A 26,850-nucleotide genomic window follows, 5' to 3' on the forward strand; every position below is an offset into this window, starting at 1 on the left:
TTACTTAGCAAGTAAACCTTTTATTAAATAAATTTAAGATTTTATTTTTCACCAGAGTGAGGAATTTGACATTGATGAAGCTTGTATCGCACCTGTAACATTGTACAGTCACATCAGTAACTGATGGAAGAAACTGTAAATGCTTGTTTTAAACCAGCTTGACCTAGAATTTCCAAAGTCCCTTTTTTCCTATTTTTGCATTTCTTGGTCTTTTTTTTTTTGTTTGTTTTTTTGTTTTGTTCAAAATTAGATTAAGTTTAAACTTCATGAAATTACTTGTAGCAGAAATAAAGTACATTATACAAATCACATACATAATAGATGTTAAGTATAAAAATGGTATTTACAGTAAGTAAACATGGACTATAGAAACACACAAGACTCGCACAGCTTCATCCACCTCTCACCAGTTCTCAGTATCAGATACAGAGGGGTGTTTGAGGAGATGTGAAGGTACTTAAAGAACTGTGCCACAGACATCTGAACAAAGGGAAACTGGAGGAGGAGAAATGGCTGAGGTTCTCTGAAATCCCCTTATCTTGCTTCCGTATCAATAGCATGAACCTTTCTCCACCTCTGTTCATGTTTGCACGGAGACACACGCGCGCACGCACACGCACACACACACACACGTGCGAATGTTCTTGGTACCTTATCAAATTCTGGAATATTGAAACTAATCATTCAGGTTTGTGGGGTTGGTTGGTTGCTTTTGTTTTTCTTTCCTTATTTTGGTAGAAACTGAAAGAGACTGTTGGAAGTTGTTAAAGGGATATGCCTGGTCAGTATGACACACCCCACACCCCCAGGAGATCTTTATTAAATCGAGCTCTGAACTATGTTCTGTGCTTAAGTGTATGTGTATATAGCTGTATCTATAGATGCTGCATAATCTGTCCCTTGTTGGGGGGGGGGAGTGGGGAAAAAACCGGAATGGCAACCCTCTTCCATCACACTATCCTTACGTCTGCTTGGGAAGCTTTGCAGAGAGTGCAGGAGGCGAGTCCTCTTGCTAAATTCAGTTGGAGAAAATGTCCCGTTTCGTCTGGGAATCAGAACTGCCCCTTAACCAGCATGATTTCTGACACGGGGAGGCAGTGTGTAGTCCCAGGAGGCTTCTGTCACTCTTTTGGAGACTGCCTTGATCAAGAAAATGCTCCGTTACCATGGAGAGCTATGAAACCCGGATCTGTGCCACGGTGTGGGGAGGCAGTACGGTTCCTGTAGGTAAAGGGATTGGTTTCCTGTGCTTCCAGCCTGACCGAGGAGTGCTCAGGATAGGCTTTGGCACCAAATTCCAGGAGCTTTGTCTGCAGAAGCCTTTGGAAAGGTTAAGACTGAGAGCTCTTGAGATCCTTACCCAGGCTGGCGCTAAGGTCAGTGGATGAGTGACTCGAGCTGAGCAGCTGGTTGTGCCCTAATCCTGGAGGTATGTAGTTCTCTTTCTCCTTGCTTCTTGCTAATGTTGAGCAGAGAGATGTGCTCGCTTGCTCTCTCGTGCTCTCTGTCCATCCAAACATCCTCTCAAAATGTTCAGGCCTATCTGCAGTGCTTGCTGAGAAGACACTGTTGCAAAGGTAAACCCTTAACTTCCAATCCCTCTTGCAAGGAGTCAGTCTCTGAATGGAAAAGTTTGGTCCCATGAGCCACTTTAAAAAAAAATAGAGACTGTATATATATATATTTATCTATGAAAGGGCCAGGAGACAGGGCAGGAGGGAGGGAGGGACGGAGCTAAGTTGCCGTACATCACTGCAGTAACCTAGAGACACACCAGTGGGTTTTCTTGGTCCATGTACTCCAGGCATACCCCAAGACAAAGCGCTTCAGGTCCCCAGGGGCTGCTGGTTTTCTGGTCCCTTTGCTATGCACCACATTAGCAGCAAACATACGAGTCCATCGTGGCAAGAATCTTCCTGCTGGGCAGATATTGAGCCTTCTCTTTAATTGCTTGTTTTGGGGAGGAGGGCAGGAGGAGGATGGGGTGGGCAGGTGGGGAGCAGAGGAAGAAAAGGGTGGTGTCAAAAGAGTTGATAAATTTACTGGCCTCTCTGTAAATCAACCTGAAGCAGAAATTCTTCCTCTGGACTTTCCCTTCACCTGAATAGAAAGGGAGGAGGGAGGGAATTGGGAGATTAGGAGGACATCTATGCAAACCTCAGGCTTCGAGCTGCTGTTGCTTAAATGTGGAGGAAGGTGACCCCAATGAGAAGGGACCAAGATCAGCCCTCCCTCGCTCCCTGTCTGCTGGCTGGTAGGAGCGAGCTCCTCCACAGCCAGGTCTCATGTCAGGCAGCTCTTCTGTGGCCCTTCAGGGTCTCACCTTTTCGCTGCTTTTCTGCAATCCTTGCAAATCACAGGATTGTCCCCTCTTACCCTGGGAAGCATTCTCTGCAGACTAATTTCAGGGCACACGTAACAACTGAAAACAGAACTACTGGGTTTTTAAAACTTTCTAGGACAATGAATGCTTTTGGGGAGCGGTCAGAAAATAGACTGAAATTTTGCTTAGATCACAGGCAGGTCATTTGAAGTTATCTGCCCGTCAGGGCCCCGAGTGCGCTAATGGGCCTTAATGGCCTTGACCAGCCTCACCTGCAGCTTCTACCCCCGCACTGCCCATCAGCCCAGGAGTCTCCTTACAGCTCCGACCTGCTCCTCCAGGCTTTGTCTGACCTACATCGCAGAAGTGCCGGTCTCTACCTGTCCACGGATCTGTCCTCTTCATGGATCTCACTATCTAGACTTCAACCCTTGGATTGTCTTCCCACTCTGACATCAGATAAGTTTATTATTCTCACTATAAACCTGCCTGGCAATCACTGGACTACGTCTGCCCCTGTTTACCTTGACCTGACCCAATCCTAATCTTGACCTGGCCTGGCCTTACTGCCACAAACTTGCCCGATGATCCAGACTCTTAGGTTGACCCTGGCCATCACCTCCAGACCTGCCTTGGTCACCTCGCTCAGGTGCTGGGGCCGCACCCTGGCAGGCGAGGCTACTATCCAGCTGCCTGCGTTACTGCATCCAGCTCCTGCCTTCCCACCCCACAGGGAGCAGCCAGACCTTGCTGCCCCCCGACACTGGCCAGCACCGTGTGGGAACTGTGCTGCGACAGTGCCAGCTTTACCTGTACTGCAGAAGCGATTCCTGCTTGCTCACTGCTGTCAGTAGGGATGGTTAGCATCCTTGGGTCGTTTTAACTGGACCTTCAAACGTTTCATGCCGATCTGGAAGCCATTCATGGCCTGGATAGCAGTCTGTGCGCTGGATGGGTTGTCAAAGCTTACAAAACCTGAAGGACAGGACACAGGCATGGATAATAATGGCACTGTTGGTGCCATGCCCAGTGCATGCATGTTCTTGTATCCATCATGCTTCCCCTGCCCGCTAGCGTCAGCACTCACCAAAACACTTGCTCTGGTTGGTGGCACGATCCATGAATACCTTGGAGGAAATTATATTGCCAAAGGGCAGGAACATCTGCATCAACTCATTGTCTCCAAACTCCTGAGGGAGATGGTAGATGAAGAGATTGCAGCCTTCAGGACCTGCAGGCATAGGGGAATGGGGAGGGATGAAACAAAGAGCCCCCAAAGGGAAGGGGAAGAGAAATGGGCTCAACTCAGAGCACAGCACTGGAGAAGAACCCCAGCACTGCCTCCTTCTGTCTTGACCTCCCCTTGCTTGTCTCTCTCAGTCACTGGTCCACAAAGGGTTCTGAGGGCTCTCTAAGCAGCTGGGAGGCAATATGCAGAGTTAGAGTTTCTGGAGAGCAGATTCATTTTCACAGCTTGCCCAGTTCCCATGTGGGGAGGTGGACGCAACAACTCTCTCTGTGTCTGGGGGCTGTTTTGCTGGAAGAAAATTAGCTGAGGTGACAGCTCCCTGTTCACTCTCCCAGTCCTAGGAGAGCAGCAGACACTGCGATGTGAAAGCTGTGGCTTTAGTGTTCCCTGCCCACAGCTATGCAGTGGTTACCTTCAGCCTGTAACCCACAGCCCCAGTAAGAAATGCCCTAAGAAATGTCCTGGATTGCCACACATCTGATCTGTGGGCTGACCTGGTCCTGCCCACTCCTTCCCTTCATTCCTGCGAGCCTGATGAGCACAAGTTGCTGTTCCCTCTCTGACACCTGCTGTATGAAGCAGGAGCAGACAAGAGAATGCCTTTGCCTCCAAATTCTGTCCAGACCAATTTTGAAATAAGCTGAAAAATAAAATCATGAGGCTAGGAAGGCTGAAGAGCGAGGACAGTGTGGTTCTGGCATCAGTAAAGATGGGGAGGAAGTGCTCTTTGCCTGAGTAGGGAAGGTGCTGGCTCTGTACCCTCTGGTGTCAAAGCTTGGTGTTCTAGTGCTTGCTGTCCCCTTTGTACTTGGCAGCATCTGGCCAGGGATGCACTCAGTTTACATGACAAGCATCCTCTGAAAACTTCCAGTCCACTCACTGCAGAGCCATGGTTGGCTCTGTAACCCAGCTTCAATACTAACAATTAGAGTGGACAAAGATCAGTGCTATCTCCTCTCCATTGACTCTGGGCTGCAGAAGATGAGCTACACAAATCCCACCGCCCCCCCCACCCTCCCCAGACACACGCTCTCACCCTGACTCTCACCTTCTCGTTGCTGCTGCTGCAGGATGGGAGGGGGCTGAGGGATGCTCTGAGCAATGGGGGTGATGGTGGTGGTTGGATACACAGCTGTAGTCCAAGGAGACAGAACAAACTGTTTACCTAAGGATCTGGTCAGCCACACAAGGGCCTGAGGGAGACAAGGGTTAAGCTGGTACCTGCATACTGCTGAACTCCCGTGAAGGCTGGGTGCAAAGTCTCTGCTACTGACGGGCTCTGGGCTGCAGAGAAGAACATAATCAGAAGCACAGAAAAAGGAACTACTATGCATTGCATTCTGTCTCTCCCCCCTCACCCCTACCCTTCTGCCCAGTGAGTTTCAGTGCCTGGCAGACAGGGAGCTAGAAAAAGTGTTCTGTGTGGGGAATCCAGAAAAGAGGAGCTAAGTGCAGTTCCTGAGGTCTCTGGATGTTTCTTTTTTCCTGCCCTCTGTACCTGAGTATGGCACAAGGCCATTGGTGTAAACTGTTTCCAAGGTTGGATGCCCATTTGGGAATGGCACCACTCCAGTGAATCCATTTGAAATGGGTGCCACCAGCCCCGGCATGGCTGCTGTTCCCAGGAGAGGCGGCGAATGTAGCCCTGTAGAGCAAGGAGAGAGAGGACATCCCATGAGAGCCGAGGTCCCGCAAAGCCCGTGCTCCCTCTTTCCATCTGCCTGGTCAGACTGCTGCGTTTGAAGCTATTATCTCTTCTAGTTGGCACACGGAGGTGACAGACTAGTGCTGGAGCTTTCTCAAAATTAGAAGTACCACTGGTGGAAGATGGTGCACAGCACTGCTAGTCCTGGCTGCCGTCAGAGCTCTGGGACGGACCATTTTGAAGCCAGGTTTGTACAGCACCTAGCAGGATACTGCCCTGTTCTCGACGGGCATTCAAACCCGATAGGCATTATTGCCGATACAATTACTGTGGGATGAGGGTAATGGTACCCAGGTGCCACCCTGGGAACGTGGTCCTTCTTTACTGTATCAAAAGGGGAAAACTGCACCAGGGGAACGGCAGTAGGGCAAGGGAACGCGAGTCAGACGGGAGGGTGTCGGGGAGAGGCGGAAATCTGCGCAGAACCGGGGACTGCTGTCCTGGGGGGCTGCACTGTTAACAAAGAGCGGCCTAATCCTGATGCTGAGCCCGGAGGGATGCGGGAAGGGTTTTACCCGTATGAGCAGCGCGGTGCCAGGAGGTGGCTGGCCTGCCGGGCTGGCCGTGCCCCGGCCCACACCGGGCCCTCACCTGATGCCGGCGCCACCGGAGCGGCTGGCAGCCCGTTGAGACTGACGGCACCGATCTGCTGGATGTGGCAAGGGGAAAAGGTGACGCCCGGGCTCAGGTAGCTGCCGTGGGAGGTGGAGAGAACCGTTGTCTGCTGCTGCATCAGCTGCAAGGCAGGACCGGGCGGTCAGGGCCCTGCGCTGCCCAGGGCCTCGCAGTGCCCAGCGGCTCCTCCGCGCCCCCGGGCCGGGCGCTGCCGGGGCCCCCAGCGGCGGGGGGAGCGCGGGGAAGGCCGCACCGGCCGGCCCGGTCCCCGCCTTTCCCCGCCATCTCCCTCAGCCGCCGCTGGGGGCCGCCGCGCTCCCGCCGCGGAGCCGCCTGCGCCTGCGGCCGGGTGCTGCCCCTGCCCAGGCGGCCGGGCCGGGCCCCGCCGTGCGCCGCAGCCGCCCAGGGCTCGGCAGAGCTGCCCGCCCCCGCCGGCGGGGGGACGCGGCTCCTCCGCCGAGGCAGGGCCGCGGCCGGACGCCCCCGGCCGCCCTCCCCCTCTCGGCAGCCCCGCCGCCTTCGGGGGGTCCCCGCTCACCCGGCACCCAGCGCCGCAGGCCCGGGGGTCCCCGCTCCCCGCCCACGGCCGGGCCGCTCCCCCCAGAGAGCCCCGGGGGGGCGCAGGTGAAGGGCCGCGGCCCCCGCGCTCGGCACCCCCCACCACAGGCGGGCACAGCGCGCCGTGTCCTCCCGGCGCGGCCCCTCCCGCCGCTTCTCCCGGGACGGCGCCAGGTAGATAACAGCCGTGCCCGAAGGAACGGAGCGCACATCCCTCTGCTGCTGCCCGGCCTCAGCAAGGGCACCGCGCTGCCGGCCGGCACAGGGGCGCAGCCCGCAGCCCGCCCCGGCTCCAGGGGCTCCCCTCGCCCAGCGCTGCGCCGCGGCCGCCCGGCTCGGCCCCTCCTGGGCAGCGGCCTGTGCCCCGGCCGGGGGGCGCCGGCTCCTTGCTGTCCCCACCGCCTGTCCCCTGGCCCCTGCGGTCCCCATGGCCAGTGCCCCCGGGCCAGGGCAGGCAGCTCCTGCTGTCCCCACAGCCTGTACTGTGGCCGAGGGGCAGTGGCTCCTTGCTGTCCCCACGGCCTGTGCCCTGGCCCCTGCTGTCCCCACGGCCTGTGCCCCCTGGCCAGGGCAGGCAGCTCCTTGCTGTCCCCACGATCTGTGCCCTGGCCCCTGCTGTCCCCACAGCCTGTGCCCTGGCCCCTGCTGTCCCCAGGCCAGGGGACAGTGGCTCCTCGCCTCCCATAACACCCCCAACCCAGCGCACAAAGACGGGGAGAGGAGGGGTGGGATGCCAGGTCAGGAGCAGGGTTAGGAGGAAGAAGAAGAAGAAGAAGAAAAATCCTTCTGGTCCTATCTGGCCATCAGCTGGTGCTTTGGAGCGTAAGATTCAATCAGACTGCGCTCAGAGTGTGGTGGCAACAAAGCCCGGTTCTGGATGTAGAATTACCTAGCACCTTTATGAGCTTCACCATCAAGCAAGAAGAGCAGCGGAGGCACAGGCACGGCTCTCTGGAAACACTACGGTTCCTCAGGAGGAGCTGGGGGTGGCACATGACAAAATCCAAGAAAACCACCGATCCTCCTTATATTAACTACAGCCGGACCCCACTGTCTGTGCTGAAGCATAAATACACGCCGCTTCAGTGACCTGCCTCATCCACAAACCAGTGAGCCAGGTCGTCAGTTTGGCCCAGGTCTCAGCTGGAGAATCTGGTAACCCTGATAAGTTCATGGCTAGTTAAATCTTTTTAATTCCCTCCACACAGCAGCTGGTTATCGCTTTTGTGTAAGAAGAAGAGGAATTGCCTAATTTCATGGCATCGCAGGTAGAAGTGACTCTGCCGGAGAGCCCTTTGGGGGCAGAGGGGGGACACACCACCACGACGTGGGGTCTCCGCAGGCAGGCGGGACTGACAGCAAAGGGGTTTCGCTACCGCTTGACTCCGGAAAGCAAATGCCCTGAAATCATCTCATCTATTTGCCACGTTGCCTTTGGAGTGATTCCCCTGAAGCAGGACTCGCGTTCCGGGGAACCGCGCACCCCGAGCCTGGATTTCAGCAAAACGTGGTCCTCCTGAGGGCACAAAACCTGCTAAGGAAGGTGTCCCGATGGCAAGCAGTCTGCACATAGCCCTAGTCCTGTCTTCACACCGTCCCCGTTTAAGGATGCAGGAATCAATGCATTTCTTATTTACTAGATGAATATTGATTTTCTTTTTTTCTCATTAATGCCTGTTCTGTGCCAGGCTCCGGCTGGAACAAGACCTGCATCTGACTGCACATGCACCAAAGCAGCATTCTGAAATTGTTGTCGTTACTTAAAATTACCATAATGAACCATAAGAGCAGAAATAAAGGGGTGGGAGGGGGGAATGAGTGAACAAACTGTTTTGTGTTTAGAACTGATTTAGGAAATACAAGAAATATTCAAGCATTATAAGCAGTTAGTAAATTACACTGGCTGCTTTTTCAAGTCTTCAGGCCTCTTCTGTATTGATAGATAATTATTTTTTCAGCTCCAGATCAGTTCCCTGATTCCATCTGAACTAATCACTGGAATTCAACTTGTGGAATAAACTGAAGGAAATACTCATTTTTCACTTGCCAAAGAGGCACCTGGGATCAAAACCTGGTTTAAACACTTAAATAAACTGCTTCCAGATGCTTCTCCAGTCATATTTCCCAGATAAGTATGAGATTTTTTCTTACAAACTGTATCACCTAACATGTACTGTTTTGACTATTTTTAATATCTTATTTTGCATATTTGAATAGATCAGAGTAACTTTAGACCTCATATGGTTTGTGGTTATTTCATGTTTAATTTGAGATAGTTTTTAAAGGAAAATGCAATTAATATAAATTTAAAACATCCAACTGAAAGGAAAAAAACCCACCCACCCACCCACCCAACCAAAACCCAAACAACTCGGGCTCCAAACTGCTTCTTCCTAGGCAGGGGACTCTGAGGAATGCTTTGGCTTGGTGACGCAGCACATCCCACCGGGAAAGGGAGAGAAGGTTGTTGGCGTATTAAATATAAATGTAAGAATCAATGTCTATGATGCACCAGTTCGTCCCAGTAGCACTCGCTCCTCTCAGTCTGATTCAGCCACATACCTAAGGGTGGGCTGCATCTCCTGGGGCTGTATCTATTGCTCCAAGCCCTGCACCCTGCAAGCATGAACTATGTTGGGGTTCCCTTCAGCCCTGCTTTACCAGAGGTCCCAGCTCCCAAGAGCTGCCCATGGCAGGAGTTCTGGAGGGCCCGTAAGGAGATTCAGCGAGGAAATCCCTCCCTTCTGTCCCCACTTCCAGAGATGCTGGATGGCATTTCAGAGGGCTGATACCCTCTCCCTCTGATGGGGACACATAAGAGAACTGGCTAGGATCGCTCCTCCAGGAGAAGGGAGACCAAAGATTGGGATGACACAAGAGAAGAAACAATCAAGTCTGAGGTCAGTGCCTCAGAAGGAAAGAGAGAGAACCAAAACCAGCAGAAAGGAAAAGGAGGAAAAAACCTGAAAGAGTGGGAGACAGGCCGAGTCTTGAGTCAGGGGGAAAGCCAAAATCAAGTCACAGAGCAGGAAGGCCAGTGAAGAATCAGAGACAAACCAACAAATTTACAGACACAGCTGGGGAGAAGGAAGGTGCAGATAAGCAAGGATCACAGGCTTGACTGGCTTCTTGTCACCAGCAGGAGTTTCTGAAGAGCACTTAAAAGACTGCATCTAGGAGGTTGCGCTGCTCTCCTGCCTTACACATCCTGGACAATAAGCTAATGAAGTACTTTCTGCCATCATTACCTCACTGTGGTCCATTCCTGACTCCTTCACCATCACGCCATGCCCAGGTTAGCACCACCTCCATGACAGAAGATACACCAGAATGATCATCTCATAGGTGACTCACAGCTAAGCTAAGCTACAGCCTCAGACCTCAGGTACAGCTGGTTCGTGGATTACAGGGCTGGACAGAGAAGATTGGTCCTGGCAAGAGATACTGGTGTCTGGTCAGAAAGGGTTCTCCCTCTAAACGGTGCTTCTGCTGGAAGCCTTGGTGCTTGGCATGGTATAGCTATTCTCAGCCTCACTACGTAAGAAGAATCAAATAATCTGCGTTGGACAAATTCTGCATCTGGTTCCCCAAATTCCCCAGCGGTACAGAGCCCAATATGTATTGCCTCTTTTCTTCTGCTACTCCATGCTCTTGCCACACACTTAAAATGGCATTTGGCAGTTTCTCGGGATTCTCTGAGAGGAAATGACGAACAACTGAGAAACAGTTCCTTCTCTGTCCTGTACCTGGGAGACACACCAAGTAGCTGCTGAAGCCAGAGGTGAAAAAGGTGTCCACATACATGAGAACAACAGGTTTATCTGCACCCCGCTCCCCCAAAATATTACTGTCAGTAACTTAACTTTTGAGTTGTTTGACACAAGCATCTCTTGTGCCTTGAGCAATTTCTGAGCCTCCTCCCATGGGCTTTATACTTGGTGGCAGAAACCTGAAAGTGACAGTCACCAAGAAGACCCAAAACATGCTCCACCACAGCTGAGCAGGGACTTGTTGAGTTTGGGACCTACCTGAAATATCAATGGCAAGCATCACCATCGCTCCAAGGCAACGAGGTTCTCTCACTAAAATCCAGAGCATTAACCAGAGGAGGTCAGACTGCTGAAACACCTCCGACCCTCTGCTACCCACTGCTCCTTTTCCAGCATCCTGCAAACCCCACGGTCATGCTAGCCAAGAAAGAAAACCCGGGGAGCCAAGGACAGCACTGGGGGGATCAGGGCCCTCCTGAGAATTTCAGCAGAGAAATAAAACACATGAAGCTGGTCCCAGGGCTCTCATGGTGCTCCAGAACCAGAGACACACATTTGTGCCACAGACCCAGCGGAAGAGTTCACAAGTTGGCAGACTGCCACGTCTGGCAGACATCACCCAAGAATCAGGGCTCTGAGCTGTCCTCAAAACAAGACAGAAAGCTACCGGGTCATGCTTGACCTGTTCCCAGACGCCTCCGCCAGTCTACACCACATCAGAGAAATCCAGCTCTCTCCTGTCACCCCTTCCAAGGAGAGACGTGCACCAAGCCTAGGCTGCTGACTGGAGAAACCAAAGCCGGGAGCAACTCCCAGGTGCCAGGAAGCTTCCACGCACTCTTAGAGAGACTCGTTTGAGGTCTCCCGGCCCAGGTCCGGTGTTGCCCCACAGCCAAGAGGGCAGGCAGCCTCTCCCCACACCCACACGCGCGATACTCACAGCCTGCGCATAGGCGCTGTATGGGCTGAACGGCAAGGTGAGAGATGGAGTGAATATCCCCAGCTGCCCCACCATTTGCTGCATACGACGGAGGGTCCTCTCCTTATCTGTGTCAGCAAACTTCACCACTAGACTGGAAGAGGCGCCCTAGGCACAGAGAGAGGAGACAGAGAGAGGAGGCAGGGGGAGAAGAGGCCGTGGGACAGCCAGAGAGGCAGCAGTCAGGCAAGGTGGGATGGGGTGGAACAGGCAGCAGAGAGGAGTGGGAAGAGGAGCAGAAGAGCAAATATTGGCGTGAAAGTGCTCGGGAGCTGCCTGGAACCTGGGCTGTGCCCTTCCCCATCCATCTGTCTATCTGACCCTTCCCTCTCCCACCCTTCCCCTCACACCCCGGGGCCTTGTACCGCTGCACAAGTGTGTGCACACATCCCTAGCTGCGTTCACCAGGTAATGGTGCAGCCAGGAACAGCCAGGACGTTGTCAGCCACGAGCACCATCTTTCCTTCACCCTGAGCTTGGCTGCACAGGCAGCGCGGTTCCCGGCAGCTGGAAATACCCCTGCTGCCGCCACCGTCCTGCCCACAAGCTGCCCTGACCCAGGTTCGAGACGGTGAGAGACGAGATCACGACTGCAGCTCCGCTTGCACAAGGCAGCACAGCTGCAGCCACGCAACCCACCGCAATGCACAAAGCATTCCCACCCACACCCCGCCTGCCCCAGAGACCTCTACTGCCTACGTAAGGGAAGGTGGGCAGTGTGCTCAGACACGGGAGGGAGTCCTGACTGCTCACGTTGCTGAATTGTTGGCTTGCATCCTGCTCAGTTTTGAACGACTACAGGTAGCTGTCTCGAGCACAGGTTCTTGGCTCTCTTTCATTTAGCCTGTACAGCTGAAAGTGCTGTCACTACCAGCCTGGACAGACACAGATACAACACCAGCCCCAGGAGACAGGATGGTTCCCAAAGACGAAGAGCACAGATGTGCACACACACACCCCACACACCCCCACGAGCTGGAAACTGCATCCGAACCTGTTATGGTTTTGGACAACGAGGGGAGGTCCCTGCAACAGGGTGATGGGAAGAGGATGAGGAAGAGGGCAGGTACCCTGGCCTTATACTCACGGGCATTGTCTGGCTGCCATGGAGTGCGTGGATTGCTGCCTGAGCCTCTGTGTGAGATGAGAACTTTACAAAAGCACAGCCTGGAGAGGGACAGAAAGAGCACAGGAGATTGCAGTGACAGGACTGCTGTGGAAGTGCCCCTTGCGTCATCACGCAAAAGACAGCATCTGAAACTCAGGCAGGGCAAAGGAAAGCCACCCCAAGAAAGCACAGAACAAAAAAGACGACCATCCCAAGTCCTCTGTCCTGGAAAAAACAGGAAGGGTCTCAAACTGTTACTTCCACGATATACTCTATAGATGATGTCACCATCTCCACCCTTGCCCCTGGTGACCTCTTCCTTCCCCAGATTGTCTATGTGTCCTAATTGTGGGTACTAACACTTCAAATCGCAGACCCAGACTGAGCCGAGAGGCTCACTAGTAGTAACCCTGATAACTCAGCTACTCGGCACGCTCCGTCTCCCCTCCTTTCATCTCAGTCTCTGCCCGTCTTCCCCAGACAACTGACCCTTCCTGCCCTGCTCCCTACACCTGGCTGTGATCCGGGGTCCCATAAAGATGGGGGGGGGGGGGGGGGGGGGGGGGGGGAAGAAGTGCCCCCATGGAAAGGAGGCAGAGGTGGTGAGGCAGGTGAGTGCTACCTGAAGAGCAGGGAGAAAGGGCATGACACGCAGAGGGGTTCACACCTTTGCTGTTACCATCCGGTCCACGGAGCACCGTACATTCATCAATGACCCCAAATGGTTCAAAGAGCCGGAGCACGTCATCCTCAGATTGCTGCTTATTTAACATGCCCACAAAGAGCTTCCTGTCCCCTAGGGGCAAACACAGAAACATCAACCTTCTATGAGGTTTACAGTCCAAAGCAGGAGGACAGGGACACTTAAGCACAAAACAACCTAGTGTTGAAAACGTGCCTGGCATGGAAATGATTTGCTGTTGGCTGCAATGCTTCCAGGGGGGAGTATGCAGGGTCCTCCCAAGCTCCTCACACCTGCAAAGGTTTTTGTGGCTTCCCCTGTCCTACCCTCCCCAAAGGAAAACAAAAGATTAATAATTCCTTTCTATTCATTAGCCCTTTCCTTTGAACGATCCAACATGACTGGCAGCAAGAAAAACTGCCTGGGCAATTATACCCTTGTTGAACAATTATGTGAAGTCCAAGAGATACCTTCGGAAATACAGCAGGTATATTCAGGCAGGGTGAATAAATTCCAGGACTCTTGGCTCTGCTTCCTTTTCCTTCTCTCTGAGAACACTGTTTCCACAGCTGCTACATAACCAAGCACTTTGGTTTCAACCTACCCTTCCCTACCCCAGTCTGACTAGTATGTCTGCTGAACCGTCCTCCAAGGCCTGGAATAAAGCCTGGGATCCTGGGTCCTCGTGTGCCTCACCACAGGACCACTGACATGCAAGACAGTTGGGTGAGGGGCAACAAACAGCTCCGTGGTCCCCACTCCCCCATCTCCCAGGGCATTTTGTATCCATGTCATACTGGTGGGGGGCTGGAAAGCTGGCCAACACATCCAGGACTTTGACTGGGGGTCCTTCTGGGTTTCTCCATCAGAAGGGAGAAGCGAGGATTACAGTTTTGTTGGGATGGCTGAGTGTGGAGGTGGGAACAAAGATGCACGGTGCCTTCTCCCCCTCTCCACCCCCACCAGTACACACAGGGGCCCATCACACAGCCTGATGCCATTCAGTCAAGCACAAACACAGCAGTGGCTGGGGCAAGGTTGTCCACAGGTTGCTGTGAACAGCTATGAAAAAAGCACATTAAAACCCCACGTGCCAGCCCTGTCTCCCTTTCTGCAAGGAGACAGCTGTGCCAGCTACAGAGTTAACCCTCCCCTGCTGCCCCAAACATGCATGGGGAGACGTGACCCACAGGAGCGTGTCAGGATGTGGCTTGGGAGGAGCAGTGAGAAAGGATTCCTTATTGTTAGCGACAGGATCAGAGGAGCTGGCTTCCAATAAAACCAATGTAATGTGATGCATGTCAGGGAAAATAGCAAGGAAGCTGCTATCTGTTTGAGAGTGCAGTGACCTGAAAAACAACAGGTCTTGGAGCTACAGCAGCAGAGCAGGCTGCAGGGGTGGTGGGGTGTGAGTATGGCAGGAATGGATGACACGTTACACATTCACACTGCTGGCAAAGCCCCCCCCCCCCCCTTCCTCGCTCCCCTTGGCTCAGAGGACGGCTCCCACCCAGGTCAAGCTGCCTCTCCCCCCGCCCCAGCTGCTCTGCCACATGCAGACAACACAGGATTTGGGGAACATACGCAGAAATATCGATACGTGCCACTGGTGCCTTGCAGAAAAGCAGATGTGCACACACAGTGTTAATGGTCAAGCACAGAAGCTCAGGCATGCACGGGAAGATGCTTGCACATGGGTCCAGCCCCAGCGAGGCGCCTTCAGAAACACATTTGCCCAGTGAACAAGAGGGATGTGCAGGTAGATGCACCCTTCCAGCATGCAGGCACCACATGGAGCCACTTTCTGTGGCTCCACACACACACCCCACCCCCCCCCCCAAGCCCAAATCCAAGCTCATGCAGGCACTAGGTGGACATGCAACACAGATGCCACTTTCATCCACCGCCGATAAAGCGTTAAAGCTGCTGCCCCTAAGGCTCTTAGCCAGCCCCAAACGGATGCTCCTGATTTCTATCACTGGAAGCAGCTGAAATAGATGGTCTTGTGTATTTTTTGAAGGCCAAATTTCCCAGCTTCCCCATTTTCATGATTCCCAGCGTAACTAAACCTGGGGAAATTTCATCCCCTTCCATTTCCCTTGCGATTCTTTCTACATTTCTCCCGGCACCTGCATGACAATGGTGGCAGTTTGGAGACACTATTGCAGCTGAATGAGTTCATCCAAAATTTAGCACTCTGGCAATGCCCAACAATCCCTGGCCAAGGCACAGGACCTAATAAACCAGGTGCTGTACAGCTGCCTTCTTAGCAGGAAGACAGCATCTGCCCCCGTCCCGACAGCCAGCTCAGAAATGCTGGTGGGCAAACCAGCCAAAAACCAGCACATAGAAAAATCTGACTGGGAGTAGAAAAAAAATGGGACTGGTCAGGAACATCTGTACTGGGAGGTGGAGAAGAAAATGGAAACTCAAGGAGCAGTGGCTCTGTGCTCCCATTATCATCACCTGGTGCCATATGTGATCCCAGTTTGGCTATGGGAGGGGACATGCTGTATGTGATCCCAGTTTGGCTACGGGAGGGGACAATGGAGCTCTGCAGTGTTCCCCCCTCCCTCTGCCCTGACTCTATACAGCATGTGCACCACACTGCCGCCTTTGGATTGCAAGCACAGCAGGAGTTCCTCAAAAAACACATCCACAAAGGGGAGAAACACAGTGGGAAATATTTGTACTGACTTTAGATGCTGTAAAATAATCCTCCGTTCTTTTATTAACAAGCAAATAATTGCAGACTAAGACTTAACAGCCAGAAATGCACTTGACGGTCTTTGCTCTTTAGGGACCCCAGCAGGCTGGCTGGCTCAGGATGGCAGGGGGGTGTCAAGACAACTGGGAAAGTCAGTTATATTAGAAATTGAAAAAGCTGGAACTCTAGGTAGGGGGGAACATAGAGCTACACCGACATAATGTTATATTTGTGACCCTGGTCTTTTGCTTCTGGATCTGGTCCTGCATAAAGCGAGGTTTTTGTGGAAGAATAGTGGGTAACCAGCGGAGCGTGGGATAAGTGGTTCCAGTTTTGGTTGATGACTGATTCAGTGCAAAGACCTGATGGTTAATTCGAAGCTTAAATCTCTGCCAAGCAACAGGCTAATGGATGCAAGAGGCCACAACTTCGCAACGGAGGCACTAAACAAAAAGGAACCGTGTCAACTTGCAATCAAATCAACATTAAACTCTGAGTTACTAGTTGTTTTCTCCTCCAGAAGGCCTCGAAATTTCCTCGATAATTCTTGTGGTTTCATCCCCATAGAATTTCTGATGGATCAAAAGCATTTTCCTTTATGCTGCACTTTGGGACAGGTCCATGGAAACAGTGGATGCTCATCTCCATTCCTGCAGTTTTACTGCAGGTCTTCTGTCGTCTGACAAGGCTCGCCAACAGAACATCTTGGAAGTCCTGTGTTCACGTGGGAATCTCAGCTTTTCTCTTCTGAATTTGGAAGACAAAAATGCCACCCTTCCTGGCTATGCAGAACAAGTTAAAATTGTGATAGCTTAGGGACACGAGCTCTAAAGGCAGATAGAAAGAAACACACCTATTGGTTTTGGATCTTTTCTGAATGCCCAGGATGGCAATATTACAAGGCGGTAGAGTTACTGACAACATATGAGAAAGATTTTTTCATTGTTATTTTCATTTCATAGAGCCCAGTTCCCAAGGCTGCATGTAGGAAAAGGATCCAGGCTTGTTCCCCTAGGATGCCTCTGCAGCAAGTCGGGACCTGTGAGAGGGCTCCTCTGCTGCTGACCTCTCCCTCTCCATGTGTTGGAGCCTGATCCATGTGTTGGAGCCCGATCCATGATCTAGTGCCCTCTCGCTTCGGGCAGCTTCTGAATAGGGGCATTCCCCTCCCAATAACCAAGCTGCCTCATCTCTCCACAACCAAATTCTGCAAGCTCGTTCACCTGATGTCTGCTGTCACCGCTCTTAAAGCATCAACCCCAAATCAGCTGGCATCCTCAGGCCACTGTTGGGGGTCACTGGCTCCTTCGGCTCCCCAGTAGGGACTTCTGCACTGCTGGAAGATCATCTCTCCTCGACTAGCAACAGCACACACCCCCTCCTGCCATTCTTCCATCGCTTTCTCTCCAGCTCTTGTTTTTCACCCTCTGATTGGCAATTTCCCATGCTGTCCAGCAACCAGGAAAATTTGTCTCTGGTCTCTGACTGTTGAGTTCCCATGGAAACATGCTCTGGGCACAGTCAGCCAGCCAGGCAGCAGGAGGAGGGCAGCAGAGCAGGTCGCTGATGAAGATACCACGGGAACAACTGAGGGGTTAAAGCTGAATGCTCTGGCCACAAGAGAGAGCAGAGCCCACAAGCACTGTATGCTGCTCCTCTTTAAACCCAGTGGATTTAGGTCATCTGGCCAGCAGCTGTCAGCAGGGAGGATCAGGGAGAGGGAGGACGCCCACTCCAGCAGTTGGCTGTGGATGGGACGCGGCAGATCTCCTTGGGTAGGCAGCGAGCTTCCTCGTCTCTCAGGCAGTGCTAATGGGCTTGGGCTAGCTGTCGTATCGCATCAGAGCAGCAGCGTGCTCCAGGTCTCGCAAGAAGCGCAGACAAGCTCCTCTGCCCCCTCACTCCATCTCCTCCTGGCACTCCCAGGCTCACATCAGAGGCGTGAGGGAAAAGAGGGAAGAGCTGACAAAGCCCTCGCCAGAACCACAGGTCCCCCTCAGAACTAATGCAGGCATCATCTTTTTACTAGTGAATTCCTTCTGCGGCGTGCAGCAACACCGAGCATCCAGATATCCCCATAGAGCCCCTGCAGGGCTTGGCCAGAACTTGTGCCTTTGGCACAAAAATCAGCATCTCAGACCAGGAGACAAATTCTGGTGCTCTAACTTCATGTACTTAATGCAGGGTGCTTAATTTGAGAGCTGTCAGTCCCTGGAGAGGATAAAGGAGGTTCCCTTTCAAGGATAATGCAGAGCAGAGCCTCGCTGATGCATGCAGCTGTTCCCTTGATAAATTCCTAGTCCAAGCAGTTCTGCCCTGCCCCAAATCTTTCTTTTACCTCCTGCCAGTGTGGGGTTGTTGCTGTATGGAATGGCTCTTCCCGCATCTGCAGACTTGCTCATCCACTCCTCTGACAAGTGAAGCGCCACAACAGAAACCTTTGGAAAGAGCAACCTGTTTCAGACAAATACAGGGTGCTGTCTTGACGCTGCTTCTGCCTCAGGAAAAATTCCAGTTTGTCATAGATCCTGTGAGAGCTACTTGTTCCTGAGCTCTGCACTGGAGCTGGAAGGCACATGGGCTGGAGGAGGGCAGGTGTTCACACTCCAAAGGCTGCTTTTCTCTATGACCTTCTCCATGGGAAGCAGAGTCGATGCCCTGATGTTTGCATTCGTTACGATATTATAGCACTTTTCATAAGCTTAGAGATCTCCGAGTCCAGTGCCTTGACAGAAAGCTCGCCCCTAAATCAACATCCTGGGTTTGAACCTGTTGGGCTATTTCAGCTCAATTTGACAGAGGAGCTGAGGCATCAAAGATGTTAATTCCCAACACATTTTGTGATACTAAGTGCCTGTGCAGAGAAGACAGTCCCTGTTAGTGCCCCACCAGCAAAAGCAAGACTGCAGAAACGACCTCAACTTAGACTTAGGCACCAGAGGTTCCAGAGTTGCTCTCATCAGAGACACAAAGTGTTAAGAAAACGAAGCTGCAGCACTTGGTCTGTTCACAGCCTGAAGGGTCTGCCTGGCCTGCTGGTACTGCTGTGCTGCGAGGGCTTACGGCAGGGGCACCAGCTGGGCATGGGTGGCACCGGTGACGGTAAATGCACGCATGAACATGTGTGTCAAGTGGGCACATGTATGTATTTGCAAAGCAGCACACACACTGTAGCCGTCCGTAGGTACACCTGCCTGTGTCACGTCTTACAGCCCGCGAGTGTACGGGGTGTGCCGGGCTGTACATGTAATGGTTTGTGATGTTGAGTTGTTGGTACAACTGGCAAAGGCTCCTCTCGTCTCCTACGCTGCCTTTTTTTTTTTTTTTTTTTTTTCCCCAGACTCATTAGGAATAACCTCAGATACAATTACTGAATTAGAAATCTGGGGTGCAAATCTTTAAAATCATCGTGGTGGGGAAAGGATGACCCCCTAACGGCTGTATCTAGTGGCAATAGGAGGTGTCAGTGAGCAGTCAGCTTCCTCTGTCCCCACTGCAGACACCTCTAAAAGGCAGCTCATCCACTCCATTAATTGGTGTTAATGAGACAGTGAATCACCCTGAAGGCACTGGTCTCTTTTTCCTGTCTGTAGCACGGACAAGGACCTTAAATGCAACCCTGGACCCATGGTGAGATTAATCCAGTCCTACATCATTTAGGCATACTAGTTTCTTTGGAGGTTTAAGCCACGGTTCTTTTCAAAAGGGGCATGTCTGGGATTCTCAGTATAGCCCAATGGAATAAAAATGCCCAGACTTCAGTAAAAGTCGGGTGTCTTATCCCTCAAGTAAAAAATGAACTGTCACAGATTCTATTTGGGAAAATGATCTGACTTAAACAGATAAAACTTTTTTTTTTAAAAAAAAAAAGGAGGATCACACAACCATAAATACATTCATTCCTATAAAATATTAAATATATCTCATGTTCCTGCCAGTGCAATCATTGAAAGTCGCTACAAACTGCTTGGAAGTGACCCCTTAACATTTAAAACAAAAGCCTCCCAAACTGAAACACAGCATGCGGGATCCACTGCCCTCAGGACACACAGGCACACATTCTCCCCTCCCCAGTACTAAACTGGTTTCAGAGGCAGCACCAACAGCACAAGGCATGGAGAGGCAGATGTGGGAATGGAGAGAAGAGGAAAACAAACGTATCGGTAAGACAAGGAAAAGCAGCAAAAGGAGTTCATGAATTTGGAAAGGGCTGGCGCTGCAAACCTTCTCCCCCCGGAGGAGGCGTTGGAGCTGCTGTGAGCTCCCCGTTAAATTAACAGACTCTTCTATTCCCAGTCTTCCAGCTCTGAATTACTCAGTACATGCTGCTCTAACCAAGCTGGTCCCCCGTAGGTGACAGCACCTCCGTCTCAGCTCGGAGCCCTTTAGCCACTATTTCCCCATCACAGGCAACAGCACTGGGGGCTGCTGCAGGACCAGAGCGGAGTGACTGGGACAGTGATGGGGAGGCAGAGGAGTGAGCTGCAGACAGGAGCAGCAAGCTGACCAGGTTAAAAAGCCCCTGCTGCTGCACAGAGCTGGCTTGTATCGGGCTGATAAGGTGTAAGAATGAAAAAAACCCTCTTCCCAACTGCTTACACCCTGCAGGACCCCTGGTGCCAGCCACCAACGTGCACGCCTGCTTCAGTAACCTCCTGGGGCAGGCATCGGGCTAACAGCAGCCTCAGGAGGCTGGCAAAGAGGGGAGTGGGCAGCCACGTTATGACCCCTGGGACTCTCAGCTGCCCGCTGTGCCAAGCTGCAGGCTCCCTATCAAAGCTAGACTCTCCTCCCGCCTCCCCCAAATCCCTGTCAGACACACACATCCCTCCAGACAGACTGCAGGGAGGGGAAGGCCAGGTCAGGACCCTGTCTCTTGGCTTGGTTCCCCCTCACAAGCCCGAAGCCGCCAAAGGAGAAACAAGGAGAGATGACAACTACCTCCACGGCTCTCGCTGTCTGCGGGTTTCACTTGAATCGGGCGCGCCATCTGCAATGAAAGAAAAATGCAGAGGGTTAGAGCTTGGCCCATCTGCCTGGCACACGGTGCTGCCGGCAGTGGCACCAGGGTGCCCCTTTCTGCCTGCTGCGCAGAGCAGGAGAGTGGCAGAAGGGAACCAAGACATCATGATGGCAACCAGAACCCTCGGAGAGGGGACCACATGGATTTCAGGCTTCTCAAAAGGAAACCTGGTGCTTTTCCCTGCTCAGCTGCTTGGCTGCAGGGAACAGCTCTCCTGGAAATGCCCAGCGTGCATAAACCTCCGCCTCCTCAGACACAGTAAGTGGCAAAGACAGGACTCCAAGGAAGCAACTCATCACCACGAGACTGGAGCCAGAACAGTGGTCAGGGTGGCCTAAGGGGAGACTATGCCTGGAAGCTCTTCCCGTGCCTGCCCCGACTCAGCGCAGGCATGGTCACCTCACCTAACTGAGCTGCTCTGCTTGCAGGAGGGAGGAAGACTGCCCCTGAGCTTCGCTAGGAGCAGTACAGCAAGCAGGCATGTCATGTTTCCCCTTCCCCAGCCCTCCTGCAGCCACAGCGGCTCTAAGGACAGGCAGCAATGCTCTCCAGCCATGTCTCCTGTCCCCGTGGGAATGCTCCAGTTGGAAGTGACAAAACTCCTTTTGCTTGGCTGTGGGGGCGAGTGGTTTACCTCTCTTGCAGCCATGAGTGGTGTACAACCTGGCTCACATGATACAGGGACTCTCCAGGTAAGACAGAAGAACGCTTTCACCCTAGAGTAGCTACATTAAGCAACCTGCAGCTTCTACAGTCTGATTTGCAAAGCAGGGCAAAACTCTCATCTGCTGGAAGGGGGGGGGGGTGGGGGTGTCCTACGCTGCCCAAAAGGCAACCGACAAGCTGGAGCCTCCTTCCCAGACCAGCAGGATACATCAGAGCCAGGATCTCCTCTGAGGAATGGTGAACAAGGCAGATTTCCGCATCCACAGCACTTCTCCCTCCATGTCTCCCAGCATCGCTCAGAGGCTGCCAGTGACTTGAATCGGTGACATTCGCAATAAACCCCGATTTGAACATTACCGGTAAGACCCGCACCCAAGTTGTAGGTCCAGGCATAACCTGTCCCCTCTCTTAGGAAACACCCTCGGGAAAAGCAGCAGCAACAACAAAACAGAAAATGAAATCAAGCCATGGAAGTCACCAGCTGGAACGTGTTTAGAAGCCAGCATGCACAATGCAGACCGCTGTCAGCCTCCAAGGAGTGGCTGAGCCAGAAACCAGAGGCAGAGCCCCACGTTCACCGCAGCTGGAGGAAACCCGTGAAGTAACTTTGCAGCTCGCAGGACAGAGGTGCCAACCAGAACGTGTCAGGCTGCCGTGGCACAACACACCCCTGCCAAAGCCTGACCACTGGGCATGTGCTCATGGCAGCTGGAGGCTGTCAGCTGGCTTCCACGGGCTGGTGGATCTCGGGCAGGATGCTGGGACCAGCCCCAAGTGATAGCATCCCTGCCTCAAGGAGTGATATGGGGCTGCTTGGCAGAGCCAGAGACGGGCTGGCAGCTTCCCAAAGGAAGGGCAAGCTGCCGCCGTGCTGCACCTCGGTAGGCAGGAGTGCCACCGCCATCTCCCAGGACTTGCTGTGTCATCGGGGGGAGAGAGAAAGGCTGAGGGCCCCTTTCCTACCCTCAACCAGCTGCAGGGATTTGCAGAGCTCCGACCAGCCCGCTGTGCTGCCATGTGGCCCCAGCATGTGCAGCACTGCCACTCGCCAGCCTCTGGGCTGCTGCTCCCCCCAGGAGCTGGCTGAGGACCAAGCATCTCTCTCAGCCCATGAGCCGAATGGGATGTGGGGCAGGGGTTCAGAAGGATGCGGTCAGATATTGTTCCAGAAAGCCTCAGAATTCCTCTCTGAGAGGCAGTGGCTCCCGTTACCGCTCACAGCCTCTGGCAATATGCCTGTGCAAGCCAAGGCTGGGGGTGTTTTGGCAGCAGGGTGGGTGGGAGAGGGCAGGTGGTCCAGATGTGTGCGACGAAGAGAGGGCTCGGTGTGGAGCCAAGAGGGGCAGCTGGCCACCTCGCTCCCCACTGCTCCCACGGCGCTGAGAAATAGCTTTGTTTCTACCAAGGATGCAAAACCAGGATTAAGCTAAACAGATGGGGAGGGAGATGGAGGGACAGACTCAGATCTCAGCTTCTAGGAGGAGCAAATCCATCTGGGGGAAGGGAGGGAGGAAGGGATGCCGTGGAAACGGAGAGCATCACACCCCCACGTGAGCACAGCCCCACTGGGGGATGCTGGGGCTGAGGGCTTGGGGCAAGGAGTCGGGAAGGATACGGGGAGGTGAGGGAGGGGGGTGAAGTACCTGAGGACATCTCCCTGTCCCCTCCCCCAACAGGGCTGTCACTCCTAGGATAAAGGAGGTGTTGTCATGGAAACGGTTATTCACCACATGGAACCTGACATTTGTGGTTGCCATGGAAACCAGCTCTTGGGGGCATTCCCTCTGCTTTGCACAAAAGAGACATTTTGATATGATCTCTGGGGAGGGGGCCCCCTCTACCCATCTGTCCACCCCTCTCCTTCCCCCCATCCTAGGGACCGCCACGCAGCCAAGGATGCGCTGCAGGACCTGCCCCTGGCCGGCCCTCCTGAACCTGCTCGCCGTGGGGGAGCACCCCACAGGGTCACAGCCCCACAGCCAGGTGACACAGCCACAGCAGGGCCATGGCACAAGGCCTGCCAGACGGCAGTAGAGGCGGCGGTGCCGATGGCAGCGGAGCGACGTGGGGGTAGCGCTGGTGCAAGTCTAGAAGCAGCGTCTGGCTGGGGCGACAAGAAGGGCTGCCTGGAACGAGAGGAGGCGTGTGGGCTGCTCTGCACCCCACGGCTGGGGCCGCAGCTTCTCTCTCGCCCACCTGACGTGGCGTCTGGGCAGGAGGTGGGCAGCCTCACCCTCTGCCAACGTCAGACCGAGCCCTCAGGTCAAGGGCTGCCCATTTCCAGCCAGCTCCAGTGGCTCTGAGAGCCACCAGCAACACCGAGGGCTGGGCTTCGTCTGCTCTGCGAGTTGTGGGGAAAGAGGAGAAAAACACGATAACCAGAAATTAGTCCAGGTGCCAAGGCTTGGAGAAGAGCAGCGGGATTCTCTGCCTGCTGCTTCCTAACACAGGAGCTCTCCCAGCCCAGGCAGAGGCAGCCATCGTCCTCCTCGCAGAGACCTGGCCATCCAGAAGCTTCCACCAACACTTTTAAGTCTCCAAAGTCCCGTGGTGCTACAGAGAACAAAATACCAAAGGCCTCTCGAGCAGAGGTGTGAGTGCACAAATGCAAGGAGGACCCGCCGCTGCTTTCACTTGCTAACAGAGGTGGCAATGCCTCGGAAACCGTCCCCGTGAGGTCCCCAACGTGGCATACAGGTCTCAGAAGAAGAGCTCCATCCCCTACAGGGACTCAGCGCACAGCAAGGGTGGTCAGGCTTCACCCCCTCCACCCGGGGAGAAGGGGCACAGGAGGGCAGAGAGGACACGCTGCTGGCTGGCACCGCAAAGCCTGGAAGCACAAATTCTTCTGGCCTCCAGTCATCCCCTCGAGCTTCACAGGACTTGGAGAACACACCTGAGTCCAAGAAAGCCACCTCCACGCGTGCCCAGCTGGGCCCAGTGTCCAACAGTAAATTCCCAGTGCCAAGCAGGCACACGTGCACGCAGTCTATCCATGCCTTTATCACATAAGAGCACAAAACATACATGAACACACACATGGCAGGAACTCAAGCAAATGGTTTCTGAGCCTTGTGCTTGCCTCACTAGCTAAGCTTTCTTTTCCTCATTAAATTATTCAGTTGAGCATGATTCTTCTTCATTTCTGAAGAGGAGCAGCACGTTAGCATTTAGCACATGCTGTCATGGGACCACCATGGGCCAAGAGCCCCCTCCCCACGTCCCCAACCCCTGCACTTCATGGTCCTTCCTACCTGCTGCTAATGACAGACGAAGAGCTGCCAGCTCCATCACCCACCAGACTCGAGAAACCTTCTGGAACCACAGACAGCAATGGACACCAGGTGGGCAGCGCATGGTGGGGGGCAAAGCTCCCACTGCCCCCCTTCAGCTTTCCCCTCATTTGCCCTCCTGGCTGGACACTTTCCCTTTCCCAACAGAGCCACGTTCACCCTCCACAGCTCTCCCAGATGGTATTTCTCTGCCTGCACCGCTCCCCTCCTCGCAAGCAACCATCCTTCATCAGCTTGCGTGCTTTGGGGTTACTGGTGGGAAGCAACTGGCCGGTCTGGTGAGCCCAGAAAAACAGGGAACCATGCCCTGTTGGCTTTCAAGGAGATGCTCCCCCACCCTGCTGGGATCAAGGATTTGAGGAAAATTCCTGGCCCTGCTCAAGTCGGAGGAAGCTTTGCTACTGGTTTCACCAAGGCCAAAATGCACCGTTTTCTCACCAGACCCCCAAAAAAATCATTCTGGAGATGAACTGGCTCCCTACATTTACACTGATGCCCAGTGTGAGCTGTCACCTCCACAACCTGTTCTCCAAGGAGCAGCAGTGACCCCCCATCTCTCGCTTCCTCAGCTTTCAAACTGCAGAAGATAGATGGAGGGAGAAAGCCCCCTGGGACAGCAGGGCAACCCCCTCTATTAATTAGGAGTAAGTGATGTAAAATAGCCCCTCAGGTGCAATGCAGGGGAACCTCATAGCGATAAGAGGATCAGAGGCAGAGAGCATGAAACACACAATGCAGGCTGGGTCCTCTGGGACCTCAAGGAACCAAAAGGCATCCAAGGCCATTGGCAGAATTGGTCCTGGGCTCTTAGGCTTTGCAAACTGGGGGCCGGTCCTCTTCTGGCCAGTTAAAAATGCCCTGCCTGAATGATCACAACCACTTCTGGCTGTGCAGAGCACATAAATCTAAACGCCGATTTGCTCATTTAGATTCTGTTTCTGGTCGGGAATGCAAGCAACGATGGATCAGTGCCATTCTCAGCGCTCGAGTCTCCTGCTTACATCTTTCCACCGATGTCGCAGTGTACCTCAGCCCCATCCGTCCCTGAGAAAGGGGAGTCGTCTCGCACAGAAACACGAGCAGCGTTAGCACCAAGCACCCCTCCGGCTCTAAAGGCTGCTTATGAATTTGTCCCATCCAATCCCATTATGAAGGAGATGAGGATAATTATGAGTACTGCGTTCCAGGCGGAGGGATCAAGGCACGTGATGATGAAGGTCATGTGGGAAGCCTGTGGCAGAAGCAGGATGCAAAGTCCGGAGTCCAAACCACACGGCTCCTGCCTTCACAAGCTAAGGCTGTCTCTTTTTGCACAAGCAAGGAAAATTGTTGGAGGACTTCACCCAACTGCTCTGCTGTCCCTGAGAACTCACCAACTCCAACTCCTCTCACAGATTTCCTTGGAGGTATTTTCCTTGGAGGTATTTTCCCTACCCCTAGCACAGGGTGCAAAGCAGGGAAGTCATCCCCCATTCCCTCCCCCCCTCAAAAAAAAACTGAGCGCGTGCAGGCATCAGCAAGCAGCCACCCGAGCAGCACGTCGGCCGCAAGACGCACGGACTGGCTGCTCTGTCTCTTGGACTCTCTGCTGCGCTGTGTTCCTTCTCCCTTAACGCAGCCAGACATCCCTGTCCCCAGTGTAGCTAGTGGTGCTCTGGGAAGAAGGCAAGCAACTTATCGCCGTGACTCAGAAAGGCTTTGGATCTCCTTGGTATCTCTATGGAAGCGACAGCACCGTTACCGTGAATTAACATCAGAGAAGCAGCAGGGAGACCAGCCCAGCAATTACAGCCCCTATCATGTACGTCACTGCTCGGCAGACACGTTTAAGTGCCGTCTCTCAGGGCTCTGTGGTCAGTCTGTCCTCGTGGGGCTCCTGCCTTGATGTTCCAGGGCACTGCATCAAGGAGGACATTAGATGATCTTCTCCGTTGCCCTGATCTCATCACTTGTGATTGGTGCCACTGAAGGTCAAAGGAGCTTTTAGGTGAGAATAGGGAAGTGCCAACTTTCTCAGATCCTTTTCTACAGGTGCTAGGACAAGTTTCCCCCACAGTCATCAAGAAGACAAATCCTGGGCCAAATTCAGTACCTTTCCACTTTCAAGTGGACCTTTCAGCAGTGCAAATTCGGCCACAAGCTTCCTCCTGCTCCTCCCCACTCTTGCAAGAC

General features: G+C 53.4%; 1 protein-coding gene across 7 annotated transcripts in view; it reads right to left on the reverse strand.

Annotated features, from left to right (window-relative positions):
- Positions 1–26,850, reverse strand: part of CELF5 (CUGBP Elav-like family member 5) — a 42,730-nt gene continuing 15,880 nt past the window's right edge. Inside the window, exons 3-14 of one of the 7 annotated variants that reach the window (XR_005827592.1) lie at positions 20,635–20,686; positions 12,975–13,103; positions 12,287–12,366; positions 11,161–11,307; positions 5,869–6,013; positions 5,071–5,217; positions 4,794–4,856; positions 4,621–4,704; positions 3,411–3,554; positions 3,134–3,298; positions 1,775–2,100; positions 1–1,649 (exon numbers count right to left, since the gene is read on the reverse strand). Coding sequence is in view for 6 of the 7 variants with exons in the window: in XM_040592370.1 (XP_040448304.1) it covers positions 3,171–3,298; positions 3,411–3,554; positions 4,621–4,704; positions 4,794–4,856; positions 5,071–5,217; positions 5,869–6,013; positions 11,161–11,307; positions 12,287–12,366; positions 12,975–13,103; positions 20,635–20,686 (1,119 nt within the window). In the remaining variant the exon portion in view is untranslated. Of the gene's footprint in view, positions 2,101–3,133; positions 3,299–3,410; positions 3,555–4,620; positions 4,705–4,793; positions 4,857–5,070; positions 5,218–5,868; positions 6,014–11,160; positions 11,308–12,286; positions 12,367–12,974; positions 13,104–20,634; positions 20,687–26,850 lie in introns of all 7 variants that reach the window. The other 6 variants (XM_040592371.1, XM_040592370.1, XM_040592369.1 and 3 more) reach the window with 6 other exon arrangements.

The sequence above is a fragment of the Falco naumanni genome, chromosome 4 (genome assembly GCF_017639655.2).
Source record: "Falco naumanni isolate bFalNau1 chromosome 4, bFalNau1.pat, whole genome shotgun sequence".
NCBI lineage: Eukaryota > Metazoa > Chordata > Aves > Falconiformes > Falconidae > Falco > Falco naumanni.